We start from the raw sequence: 13,797 nt of genomic DNA on the forward strand, positions 1-13,797 counted from the left end.
AACGGAGTTATGATATCATCGGTTAGCACGGCATTCATCCATGGAGGAAATCAGGTGGCACAACCGGCAAAAGGAGGTTATCGAATTACACGCTACAAAATTTAATGGTGAGAAATAGAACATTACTTGTTCTGGAAGACGGTTGACGGTTTACAAAAGCGCTTTCCAAATCAATTTTAGCAACTAAGGTCAAGGGAAAATTAGCTAATTGATCGGCCGGAGGTCGAAGCTACACTGAAATATGGAGGGTCGGGGTCGAAGCCGGGAGATGTCGCTATCAGTCTCGAGCTTTCGAGAGGGAATTACAAAATTTGGGAATTGGAGGCCGATCCGCGGCGACTGTCGGAACCCCGAGCCTGAATGTATTTATCCATGGAGGCCATTCATTGCTTCTATATCTCTTGTTTAGAACAATTGGTGAAGAAGCTCCCAAAAAGACATTCAACCTCTAATCTCTTGGTAAGGACCGGCCGGTAGATTGCAAAGCTAACTCGTTGACCGTCAACCCGGCACCCCCGACTCGCCACTCGCGCCGACTCGCCGTGTCGACTCACCTTTCCGAGTGCGCATCCAACGCGCTCTTCCTTCTTCGTTTTGGCTGAGCGGATTGGGTAGTTCCCCCTTGTCGCCGAGTCGGCTATCCACAGCCATCAATCAGAACCCCTCGCGCGACCCACAAACCCTCTCTCTCTCTCTGTAAAAAAATAAAAAAACCCTTTTCCTAGAGAGAGAAAGTCGTCACCTTCAGGTGAGCGCACCTCGGAATCGCCATGAATTCTGCTTGAGAGAGAGAGAGAGAGAGGAAGAAACCGGAGGAAGAGCGATTGATCATCTTCTCTCTCGTCCCCTCTCTCGTCTACTCGAGGAGCCCCGAGAAGTTCAGCAGAAGAGTTGAGAGGGAAATGTCGCACCCGGTGTTCAGGACGGCGCAGATCATGCCGCTGAGCTCGCAAGCTCAAGTGACCACCGCGAAGCCCTTGCCTTCGCCGTTCGTGAAGCCTATGTTGCCCGTGCCGAAGTTCGGTCCGCTGTTGCCGCCGATTTGCGGGAAGGTGGTTCGGAGAGGCGGCGTCACTGTTAGGTGCTCGTCGGCTTCTGCTTATGAGCCTGCGGTCGACGGGAGTTGTGGAGGAGAGTCTAGGGCTCTTCTGGAGCGGTGCTTCCAGGCACCGAGCTCGTCTGGTTCGGACGATTTCGGTCCAGTCATGAAGGGGGAGTATGGTGCGTTTGGGGCGGTGACCCTCGAGAAGGGGAAGCTCGATATGACGCAGAAGCAGTCCACGTCTAGCCCTGAGGTCTGTTTTTTCTATCTCAGTTACAATTTGAAATTTATGAGTTTCCTGTGGTGTGTTTCTTGCGGAATTTGCCGTCTTCTTCTTGTTATTGTGCGTTAGGAGACGCCAATGAAAAGTAGGAAATGAAAATGTTATCAGACAGCTGTGGATTTTGGAGAAGTGGAATTCATGAACGAAACAGTAGAGTTTCGGTCTTTCTGCAGAGGAGATTAAGCTTGTAGTATGGGCGGTGTCTGGTTTGATGGATGGCGTACTGCCTTTGCATTTGAAAGGGAAAGAACGAAGAAAGACTGAATGAGATAACGTGAAAAAAGGTTACTCGTTCTTGACCTGGAATGTGATAGCATGCCACTTATGGAGCTTCTTACTTCATAACCATTGGAGTTGATGTTCTTCTCGCTACGGGTCATTCGGTCCAAATTAGACCTCATAATGCTAAATCAAGGAATGAGCGTGAAGGGTATTCTGTTTTGTAAGACTGAAATTCAATTGGACTATCTGAAGAGGCTATTGGTGGGTCTTTTCAAACGATTTTAGTTAGCTGAAGTACTGTGCTTTATGGTGCATAAAATTGAACAATTTGACTTAAAAGGTGCGATTTTTTCTGCTTTAACTTCGTCTTAAGCTCTTTTGAAGCTTGAGTGATAAAGAAAATCGTTATAGTGTCTATTGCTCAAGCATGAAACCCCTCATTTTATCCTTTTACATTAATAAGACATGCTCACTTCTTTGTTAACGATGGACACGGACAAAGTTACATGACCTGATGTAAGCAGTAGTTGGATATGGGATTCCACGGACTCACAGACTAGACTATTCATTTCATAGTTGAGCCGATGTTAATTGTCAAGGTTGGCACTCGGTACTCTAGAATAGGTTTTTTTTTTTCCCTTGGACACTTGTTAAGGGTAGTCGGTGCATTGTGTGATGTTACATCATTCCGTAGTTCACAACTTCAACTCCTGATGGCTGAATTGTTTTATCCACGTCGAAACTGTTGATCTATACGAACTCTGATGCCCTTCACCCTTACTCACTGAAATTAATGTTGCTTAATGGTTTAGATTTTTCAACATCTTGCTCTTGTAATTTGTTAGGATTCGGATTAACCTTGGAGGGGAGTCATTTTGTGGTTTAGATTGTACTTCGAGGTGAGTCATTTTATGGTTTAGATTAATCTTCCGGAGATCATTTTAGTAATTTGTTTCTGTCCAACACACGAACTGAAAATCCCTCACCAAGCCCAACGTTCGTGTCACACCTTGCCTCGTGTTCGCGTCATTTACTCCTAAAATTGCAAAAACTGTAGTCCAAATTTTATATGGTCTAGCTACAGTAAGTGATTCACACTTTCTTCAATCTTGCAAAGAAGAAACTATTAGCCAGTGTTTTCCCTCTCTTCTGAAGATCATCCAAAGTATGAGTACATCCTCAAAAAAGAAACCTTCAAGGGAATTGTTTCTAGATCTTAAGTACGGGGGATTACTTGTGTCAAGATTTTCTCACAATTTTTTATGGTGTCTGGCTCTAGGATAATTAGAAGCAAGATGGCTGTTGGTTGTCCTTATAGCTCAAGTCTTATAGCCTGTTAAGGATAATAAATTTCTCAACTTGGGTAATTTGGTTGTTTGAGACGTCTGGCAACAGTATAACAACGATTCGTGTTCCCTCTCTCTACCCAAGACGCGAGTGGGCACAAATTTTCTGATAGGTAAGTAGAAATTCACGATGAGGCACCAAGATGGTGCCAACCCATCTACAAAAGGAGCTTGAAACCAAAAGAGCTCAAAGCCATAATAATAAGGGGATCCATTATGAGACGGCGAATCTACAGTGTCAATCAAAGTATTTACATCATCTAAGAGTATAATCCTATATACCAAAGGTAAAAATTTTCCTACCAGTTTTGAATAATCTTGAGTATAGAACTCCTTTTCTTTCAAAATCTTGTTCTGCTTTTTCCAAGCCAACGAACCAAAAACTGGAAAGAGGAACTGTGGATATCCACTTTGATGTATGGCAAGGGATAAGAGTACCTCGCCACGCCCATGGTTCTTGCTCAGTGGATCTTGCTATAACCCGACAATGCTCCACAGAGGCATAACAGGTAGCCCCAAAAAGTTGTTGTCCAAGGACAATGAAGAAGTGTGACATGGTAACTTATCCCAGCAGGGAAGTATTGAAAAAACTCATAAGCAGAAAGCCTCTACATATCCTTGATCATGAGAAACATAATTGTCAGCTAAAAACTAAAACTGATAACACCACCTTAAAATAGCTCTATTGCATTATATTACATCTAGGTTACAACTCCATTTTTTAATGCCATTTGGTGTCAGTGTCCTAAGAGACATCCTTTGTGAGGCTCATGATGATTTTGAAATTTTCTATACTAGGTAATCTAGTTCCAGTAACCTATGTAAGAAAAAAATTTAGTTCGTTGTTTTGATGGATTCTCTTATGGATTTTTATCCCTAGTCATATTTTGTGCTAGTAACAGTCAGTTCTTGACTTCTATAAGATGATTAGGAAATTCTTTACGTTCATCTAATGAACTGAGAAATAACTCCAGCAAGTTTGCATCGATAAATTCCTTGAAGAAATACAACTTTCTTATTTTCTTGGCTTTTTATACTTCCTCTGGTGTAGGATTGTCAATTTGCTTAAAATTCATTATTTGAGATAAAGTGCTGAAATTTTTTTTTTTTTTTACAGCTTGCGACGGGGGGAGGTGGCGGTGATATTGGAAAGAGGATCAGTCATGGGGGAGGTGACGGAGGTGACGATGATGGTGATGATGATGATTATTTTGATGACTTTGATGATGGCGATGAAGGTGATGAGGGAGGGCTATTTAGAAGAAGGATGTTTCTTGAAGAGGTTGCATTTAATGCTAATATGCATTCTTATACTTTATAAAATGATAATATATCTTAAGCACTGGCCTGATCATTGTTTTTTTTTTTTCCTTCCCAGCTATTCGACCGCAAGTTTGTTAATGCAGTATTAAATGAATGGCAGAAGACAATGATGGATTTGCCCGCTGGCTTTCGGCAAGCATGTGAAATGGTGTGGATTCTTCCTCTCTATTTATTTCCAACTGTTTACTTATCCAGGAGAATACTGAAAATGGCCTGCAGGGTTTGGTCAGCTCCGCTCAAATGGTGAAGTTTCTGGCAATCAATGCTAGACCAACAACTGCCAGGTTTATATCACGATCGCTACCGGAAGCTTTGTCTAGGGCATTTATTGGCAGGTAATAGTAACAAACAACTTCCTCATGCTGTAGCTTGGTCAGAAACCGTCCCAACTGTAGTTTTTAAATCTTTGGATGAACTGCTATGTCTGTGAGCAGACAGCAATTTTGGGGATTGTGCAATTATCAATCTTAGATCAACTAATCTTGTTGCTTCTGGAGGAGGTTATCTTTATAATAGTGAAACAAATTTTAGTAAACTTTCTGAGTACCCGATGTTAGTAGATGTTCTTTTCCCCAATTTGATAGTAAGGGGTCATGGGAAGCTGCTCAAACCATGGTAGGTATGATGCCTTCCTTCAATGGATCTTGTTACCAAGGTTGAAGAGCCAGATTGCCATGTACGCTAGATATCCGATGAGTCTAGATTCATAATTTGGGATGAATTCCACTTCTTAATGGATTTTTCTCACCCATTGATTTCCTTGGGAAAGGATACCCATTTAGCTATATCAGAAACGACAAAGCCCTTGGACCATTGCTGTTGATCAGCAAAATTTCTTTAGGACCATCACAGCCAGTTGCTGTCGATGAAATTTCGTTTTTCTGTTTCAAGAAGAAAGTGGAATATGCATAGTTCGATTTTTGAACATGCACGTGATGGTCAACATACTTGCTCTCTTGCCTGTTATTTTTAATAGGATGATTGCAGATCCTGCATTTTTATATAAGCTTCTCCTAGAGCAAGCTGCCACCATCGGTTTTGCTGTTTCATGGGAATGGAAGAATCGTAAAGAGAGGTTTGTGCCTCTCTCTTTTGTTGCAGGATATGCAGGAGTAATTGATGTGCTCTTTGGATATGCAGAAATGACTTCTTTCTACTTGTTACAGGATAAAGCAGGAGTGGGATTTGGCGCTTGTAAACGTTCTCACAGCATCTCTGTGCAATGCTGTTGTCGTTTGGTCACTTGCCCCCTGTCGTTCATATGGGGACACATTCCGGTTTGATCTACAAAATACCTTGCAGAAGCTCCCCAACAATATCTTTGAAAAGAGTTACCCAATGAGAGAGTTTGACCTGCAAAAGAGGTTCCATTCTTTTTGTTTCAGAGCTGCAGAGCTGTGTATGGTTGGGTTGACTGCTGGGGCAGTGCAAGGTTCTTTGTCCAATTTCCTTGCAAGTAAAAAGAATGAAAGGTAAGCATTTCTGAGGCAACTTTTTCCTGGTGTGGTAACGCTGTTTTGAAAAGAAAACAGATAACAAGACTATGGTTCCATCTTACAATGGAAGAAAGTCCTATGATTTATTTTCTGACCTGGCAATAATTGACAGGTTATCGGTGACAATACCCACAGTGAGCTCAAATGCACTTGGTTACGGTGCTTTCCTGGGCATATACGCAAACTTGAGTTATCAGCTTTTATGTGGATCTGATAGATTGTTGACAAACCATTTTGATGTTATTGGAGTGGCCCTGTTCTTTGGAACTGCGCTGAGGTGCTCTCTCTCTCTCTCTCTCTCTCTCTCTCTCTGCCCGCAAGCTTGTGAGGATACTTTCATCTGTCACTTCCTTGGCTAGTTATCAGCTAATTTTTGGTAGTGAATATGAATTCATGGAAGCGGAAAGTGCTGCGTGATTGTTTGATGGACTTTCAACATGCCTTGGATCTTAACACTCTTTTGTCCTAAATTCATCTTTTATTTCATGTAGGATTATGAATGACAATGTAGGGCAGACATTGAGGCATGCTTGGCTTGGCATGGAGCCTGATCCACTGGCTCATTCAGACAGCCTTCTGAAGGCTTATAATAGGTCTGAAGAAGTTGCACCTAAATCCTCCTCCCAATGGTTCATATCGAAAAATGCCATTATTTCTGGTCTTGGACTTTTTGGTAGCAAGGAAGGTAACGCGGATACTGTCGATGGGGAAGCACCGCCGCCAAAGGCAAGGAGGAAGAGGATAGTCAGGAAGAAGGTGACAGCAAGTTGAGCATAGCTTTGTCGTACTTGTGTCGCGCATCCAATTTTGCCTTCCAATGGAGATATATGATTTTACATTCTTTGCTCAATTAACCTTGAAGATCGTGAATTGCTCGGGTTGGTTGCCAGGTTGTCTGGAGCTGAAGTCGGGACACCTGAGATATGGCTTAAGAGATGGGTTTTGTCAATTTCCTTGTCCTTGCTTTTCTTTTCCCTTTTAGATACATGGGTTCGGGGAGGGTTGAATTTGTTAAGCATCATCTTTCCCTTCAAAGATTTGTTTTTGACAGTGGGATAACTTTCTCTATTTTACCTGATATTCTCATTGTAATATCGTTAGAATAAGAGGTGATACTCTGACACCTGCAGTAGGGAATCCTGCAGGTTTAATCTGCCTTCCAAACTGCACATTCAATTACCATCTTCACATGAAGCTGGTGTTTGGCTACATCTAAATGGAGCTGGCAACCTGTGTAACCCTGTCTGGAACATGTTCAAATAATCTGAAGTTGGGGTTATATCGTGGTGTGCCGTTTATTTATTCTGCTAGCCTTGGATCGTATAAGCAAAGTTACACAGAGATACTATTGGCTTTATCCGGGAGCATCTGAACTTTTAGTATTGTCACCATTGGGTTGATTGTTGGGAAAAGTTGATAGGAGGGATGGTAAACCAGGGCAAAAAACTTGAGAGTCTCAAAGTAAGATGCTTTAATATTGTGTGCCAAGAGTTCCCGGTTTGCCTCTGCACAGATCGTGTCACAGGCGTTTAGATGAGAATAGGAAAGAGATCAAACCTCATGCTGCGAAGTCATGCCACTCTTCTTTTGCCGCACTGGGGACATTGTTTACAAGTGGACATCACAGTATAGAGAGAGTCAAGAGGATGTTTGTCTCACTCAATGAGATTTTGTGCATCCATGGTCATGTTGAGATCAACCATGTAAGAATGATCCAAGGACTGCTGTTTTGTCATTGTACAATGCATAGATTGTACAAGGATGTTGCAATATCGTTAGAGATATTTTAGATATCTTCACTGATTTTCTATATTTAATTTGATTATGCACATTTGATTTGATTTTCTTCGACGGTCCTTTAATAAAACCTATAAATGGGATTTCCATGCACTTATTTTCTATATACATCAAAATATATGAAGTTCAGTTTTCTGCACGATTCTCAACCAATATGTTGGGAATGAGGGTTGATGGTTGTAAATCCACCTCTTTATTTGATAGATTGAACTAGAAGAAATGCTTCAAGATGGCCGGCCGGCCTGATTATCGAATCTAGGCAAAAAAGTCTGGATATCTATATAAGTATTTTGTAAATATCATATCCACTTCTCACCTTTAGCTTCAAAGTTTAAAGTTGCAACTATTATTCTCTTTGTTACCTGTGAGGATGGGATCTTAGTATTTTTCCACAAATACACTAGCGGAAACTTATAAGGCTATTTCATCCATCGATATACAAAGAGATTTCTATTTTACCATAATAGAAAGTTTGGAGCAATAATTATGAAATCATTCATGGCTATGTAGATTGTGATTCAAAAACTCGTGTACTTTTTGGCTTCTTATTATACAAATTTGTGTTGTATATTAGGAACAAATGTAAATTCAATTGCCTTCCCATCCTTCTGTTCAAGGTGGATGTTTAGTTTGCTTCAGTATAATCTAAGGTAAAATGTCGTTTATGTTGCCGTGCTCAGTTACACTTTCTCTGTCGATTTGTTTGATACCATGTATAGGATCAAGTGATTCATCAAAGAATCGACATATAAAGGAAAGGACCACCGAAAATAGAAAAAAATTGTCAAAAAAATCCTTGAACTTACTGTACTTTTGCCGATTCAAAGCTTAAACCTTTTAATTTTGCCAATTGAGTCCTAAAATTTTTAACGTTTTGTCAATTGAATCAATCCGGTCAATTTTAACCGGAAATTGCTAACGTGGAGGTCGATTGTCCTAGGTGGCATGGCTGGTGCCCATGTGATATTTTTTAAATAAGATTTGAATATTTTTTGTACCTCTTTCTTTCTTTATTATTATATTTATTTTCTTTGTTTTTTGACAACTGTGGCTAAAAAAGAAAAGTAAAGGCGTTGGATCAGGAATCCAATTTTGGATTCAGTATGGATAAAAGATCTTCCTCCGGCTAGGTGGGCGATCACAGGCAAGGGCCGTAACACTTGCCCGAGGCTGGCAAAGGACACCCTCATCCATACCAAGTGCTAGCCCTCGCTTGTGGCAAGCAACCTCGCCAAGGGTTGGCAAGAGCCGCTACGCTCAAGTCTGGCGAGGGACGCCCTTGTCCATACCAAGCATTACCCTCACTTGTGGCCAGAGACCTCGCTCGCCACAATTGTGTAAAAAAAAAAACAAAGCAAAAAAAAAAAAATAAAAAAACCAACAAAATGCCATTAAAAATTATTTACAGCATTACCGACTGTGCCACGTAGGACGTCCGATCTCTTCGTTAGCTATTTTAGGCCAAAATTAACAAAACGAACTCAATTGGCAAAACGTAAAAATATTTATAATTCAATTGGCAAAATTACAATGAGTTCAGGATTTTTTGGGCAATTTTTCTACTTTTGATATATATATTCAATTTAGTCCTTACGCTTTATGAATATTCAATATCGTCCTCGAACTTAAATCGACAAAATGACAATATTCGACATTTCATATACTTCATAGACAAACATGTATCGAAAGTTGGGGGAATCCCATCGAATATTTAAGGACCATATTACGTATTGGGTCAAAGTTTAGGAACCATACGTGTCATTGACCTTTTTTTTCCTTTCCTTTCCTTCCAATCAGATGGCCCAAGTGACAATATTACAGGCACCAATTTTAATTCCAAAGGTGAAAGATGAGTTCTATTCCGGAGCTTGGAGGCCGTAGACTACTTTTGCAAAATGGGATGTCCCTAGGCTATTCAAGAAATAACACAACAAATATATTATATAGTTTTCAAAAGTGAAAAGATAGAGCGGTGGAATATCTGTGAAAATCTGCCGATGATGTGTTCGGAGCAAGGTATCTTGTCGATCATTGAACTAAGCAAGGAACCCGCTTTTTTTTTTGCCTGTGCTGTCTTAGGTTCTGTTCGTTCGTAGATTCACTCCCCTCCACACGCATTCTTCTTCTTCTTTTTCCGTCGTTCGCCGGTCATATAAACGCGCGCACGGACACCTCTCGTGCACTGTCGAAGCGTAGCCCATCGGCGGCAGAGGACGAATCGGAGAGGAATGGCTTTTCACGTCAGTCTGCTTCTCAAAGTCTTGCTCGTCCTCGCCATAGCCGCAACAGGTAAAATGTGGCTGTATGAATCTCTCTTGCATTAAGAAGAGCTAGTCGGATGAAGATCGTTTACCTCTCTTATGTGCTCTCATTTGGCGCCTTGGTTATTCTCGACAATTTGATCCGGTGATAAGCTTCGGAGCTAACTTTTCTCACTTGGGTCGACAGTTGAGATGAGTGGGGCGCCGATGCGAGTACTGATGGGAGTACATCTCCGTCCGAACTTACTTAGGACAGCATGCTTGCCTTCCATGTGTTTTTACCGAACTGTAGGTTCTTAGTACGTGAAGCATAAAATAGATTCTTGTCCTTGTTTTTTGGTTTTGTAATCAGAAGTAGCCTCTCAAGAGACCAGAAAATTTACTATAGAAAACAACTGCAACGAGACTGTGTGGCCCGGGATAACAAATAGCGAAAGTTTTAACGGCAGTATCTTCGCATTGAAACCGGGCCAATCTGCCGTCTACACTGCTTCGGCCCCTTGGTCTGGGCGGATATGGGGCCGAACCGGTTGCGATTTTGATAAGAACGGCAGCGGCAAGTGTCAAACTGGTGGATGTGGCACTTCCTTGAACTGCACTGGGCCCGGGACCCCGCCTGTTTCGATTGCCGAGTTCACCCTCGGAGGACTGGATTATTATGACGTTAGCCTCGTGAACGGCTTCAATTTGCCGATAGTGATAAAAACCCTAAATGCTAAGGGAAATTGCAGCAACGCAGGGTGCGACCGAGATTTGAGAACGAATTGCCCCTCGGAGCTCGCCGTTAAGTCCGATGGGAAGGTGATTGCTTGCAATAGTGCATGCGATAAGTTCAACACGGATGAGTATTGTTGCAGGGGCGCGTTTGGAACCGCGGACACTTGCCAGCCAAGTAACTACTCAAGGGCTTTCAAGTCTGTCTGCCCAGATGCTTATAGCTACGCGAAAGACGATAAGACGAGCCTCAAAACTTGTGCTAGCCCAGATTTCGTCGTGAGCTTCTGCTCATCGAGGTAATTCTTGCGACATCTGTTCTCGTTTCGTTGTTTTGATACAACCACTGCTGCTTCATTATCATTTACTTGGGAACATTGAGAAGTTGTAGGACTGCCATTTTCAGAGTCCTAACCTCACATCTTTTCAAAATTTCTAGTCTACACCAAAAGTTAGTGTTAACCCTCGGAAAAAATGAAATGCTTAACTTATGCAGATTCAATTTATTTGTGAAATACCAATACCGATAATCAGTAAATGCTAGCTTCCCATAAGGGGTTGACATTGTTGCTGCTCTCCCCATGAACCAAGCCAATTAGATGAAACCCGATCCAACATAATATTTTATAAGACCTGGTTTTGAACTGTTCATGTAACCGGCTTGTACGCAATTCAATCTGGACCGGGTTTCATCCAATGGGCTCAAACTCGAGACATTATTTTAAAGGACATGTTATTTTACCGGCTCATCAAACATCTGTGCCTTTTGAATACAGGAATGGAACTGTATGCTCTTATCATGACAGTACATTGAAATGCAATGGATCAGCCGATTTGAGGGCATCCTTCAATGGATGGTGGTTTCTGGTGATCATACTGCCCGTGATCGTCAGTTCCCATCATTTTTTGGGGTTCATTATGTAAATCGATTTCTCGAATCTGTACATTGACGTGATCGGGATTGAGTCGAGACTATAATCTGAAGATGTTTCTGGTTTCCGAACAACTCGTGTGATTTAAGCGGTGCTGAGCTCAATAACAACAAAACTGTTGATGCTCATATCGTGATATATAGTGTTAGCTATATGCACAGAGAAGTACATGAATGTGTAAACGCAAGGGAAGAAGTGCAGGTATATGCTGTGATTGTTTATTGTTGATTCATGGCAGCCTTTTGATTGAAGAATTTTTGTTGGGTCCATTGTCGGATAAAGAGCACGAGTCATAGTCACACCTTCAACGGTAAATCATTGAAAATAAATAGTGAATGTATAGTTATTTAAGGGTGCTTATGGTAACATTTGGAACAATTTTTTAGCAGAAATGATTTTTTCCTAACTTTGTACTCGGGAACAGTTTTTGAGTAGAAGAACACGCTTGATAACTGCACAAAATTTATGTTCTCGGAATAGAAAAAGAATATAAATGTGTTTGGTACGATCCTAAAAATTTCTATTTCCAATTATTTTTTATTTTATTATAAGATGTCAGTGGAGGCGGTGGGGATCGGTGAGGAAAGAAGAAGCTACTTTTTTTTATTCTTATTTATGTTCCCGGGAATAGAAATATCAATTGACGCACCCAAACAAGCTTATGTTCTTATTACGTTCCGGGGAAAAAAAAATAAACTGTTTGATATCTCTGCTCGTTGTCCTCCTGTTACTCACCAATCCCCTCTTTGAACCCTTGTTATCCCTGTTCTCAAGTGACATCTTTAGTCAAGAATTCCACCAAGAGTGATAATGCCTTGTATACACATTTCAGACATCATCACATTCGAGGAAAATTGCTAAAAAAAGACCTAAATTTATTGCACTTGTATTAATTTAGTCTTAAACCTTTTAACTTGATCGTTTGAAGATTGCCAGTTCAGTCCTAAACTTTTCATTTGTACCAATTTAATTCTAAATATTTTTTTTTTATGATTTTCCAATTTAATCATTCCAACTAACTCTGACAGAAAAATACTTATGTGGCGGTATAGTTAGCACCGATCGTCCTACGTAGCATGGTTGGTGTTGATGCGGCTAGTTTTTTAATATATGTACATTTTTCTTTATAACTATTTTTTTTTTCTTTTTTTTCTTTTTCTTTCGTAGTTTGGGCAAGGGAATCCATGCCCTCACTAGTTAGCCGGCCCTCACCGGCTAAGCAAATATTTGACATGTCCCCCCTCTTCTAGGTTCATCACAAGGGAAACGTAAATACATGCCTATGACTTTGTTTCCCGGGAGATCCGTGCAGCGGAAGATCCTGAATTTGAGACTTTCGCAAGAATGAAACTCAATGATTAAGCTTTGGATTTGAAATCACTGCTTATATACCTATTATTGACCATAATTCACAAGAACATTCTTTAGTCTGAAAAATGAAATATAGTATGCCCCGTCCTATTTTATTTTGTTTTCCTCCCATAACCGTTCTTCCATCAAATATTCTGCTTTTTCCCGTAATCGATTAGTTAACATGTTGGTTAACCGTATTATGAAACACGGAAAAAAAAAATCATTGGCTTATCAAATTATCTTGAAAAGCGCAATACAATGGAGAGTTGTATGCTGCGTTCGGGAAGGATAAATCGCTCTCCAAAAGGAATCTATTGATTCTCTCCCAATTGGTTGGATCGCTTGGGAAAATAGAAGGAAACATGTATCACCCGCGCAAAACTCACTTCTCCTTCTCAATGGTATGTATGCTCGGGATTTTTCGATAATGAAGATCTAATTCTAAGTTATGTTTCATGAAGGATCCGACAGAGTTTTCTACGTGAAGGAAGTAGGACTGCCTTACCAATAGTGGAGACCCAATTGGGAGATGTTTCGGCTTATGTTCCTACAATTGAATAATCTATAATAATTTGCATATATATCGAGATGGGCTAATTGTTCTCGGATAGCACCCGCTCCAGTGTTTTTTGGTAATTGTCCTTCAAAAGCGTGTCTAGTTCGACGATTCGTTCGGTGGACAGGAGAGCAAGAGCATACGAGATCCCATCATGTGTTCCTTACTTCTTCGTCGTTAATAGTCCAAGTCTCCTCCGGACAATTGATGCATTTGCGATTATACTCAAGGCCCGCCATTGCTTGTCTGTGAAAAAAGAGAAAGAGTCTAGAATCACCTGCCTTTTAACCAAATTAGTATAAGGCAGTTGTTAATTAAAATGACAAGCGTACCGTTATCGCTGAGTAGAGGTGGACTCAACCATTGCGCGATGACCCGATAGACCCCGATAGACTTTGGTCCGGTCGGACTGAAAGGTAAAATGAGCATGCTTGAGCAAGCAATTGCATTCTCACGCCCCGCCTGCCCCCCT

General features: G+C 41.0%; 2 protein-coding genes across 3 annotated transcripts; both read left to right on the forward strand.

The window, feature by feature from the left end:
• The first annotated feature begins 500 nt into the window (after nt 1-500).
• On the forward strand, nt 501-6,921 carry LOC115727208 (protein RETICULATA-RELATED 1, chloroplastic). Its single transcript, XM_030657380.2, has 8 exons — nt 501-1,295; nt 4,011-4,175; nt 4,272-4,364; nt 4,436-4,551; nt 5,193-5,291; nt 5,383-5,688; nt 5,825-5,989; nt 6,204-6,921. Exons 1-8 carry the CDS (start codon nt 903-905, stop codon nt 6,481-6,483), a joined length of 1,617 nt encoding a protein of 538 aa, XP_030513240.2. The 5' UTR covers nt 501-902; the 3' UTR covers nt 6,484-6,921.
• Nucleotides 6,922-9,630: 2,709 nt separating this feature from the next.
• Nucleotides 9,631-11,451, forward strand: LOC115727217 (pathogenesis-related thaumatin-like protein 3.5). Of its 2 annotated transcripts, none has more exons than XM_048279621.1 (3): nt 9,631-9,798; nt 10,126-10,783; nt 11,261-11,451. In XM_048279621.1, the coding sequence occupies exons 1-3, from the start codon at nt 9,738-9,740 to the stop codon at nt 11,406-11,408; spliced, it is 867 nt and encodes a 288-aa protein (XP_048135578.1). In that variant the 5' UTR covers nt 9,631-9,737; the 3' UTR covers nt 11,409-11,451. The 2 variants fall into 2 exon arrangements, with proteins under 2 accessions (XP_048135578.1, XP_030513256.2); XM_030657396.2 differs by having other exon boundaries at nt 9,647-9,798; nt 10,123-10,783.
• Nucleotides 11,452-13,797: the final 2,346 nt, after the last annotated feature.

The sequence above is a fragment of the Rhodamnia argentea genome, chromosome 5 (genome assembly GCF_020921035.1).
Source record: "Rhodamnia argentea isolate NSW1041297 chromosome 5, ASM2092103v1, whole genome shotgun sequence".
Classification (NCBI taxonomy): Eukaryota; Viridiplantae; Streptophyta; class Magnoliopsida; order Myrtales; family Myrtaceae; genus Rhodamnia; species Rhodamnia argentea.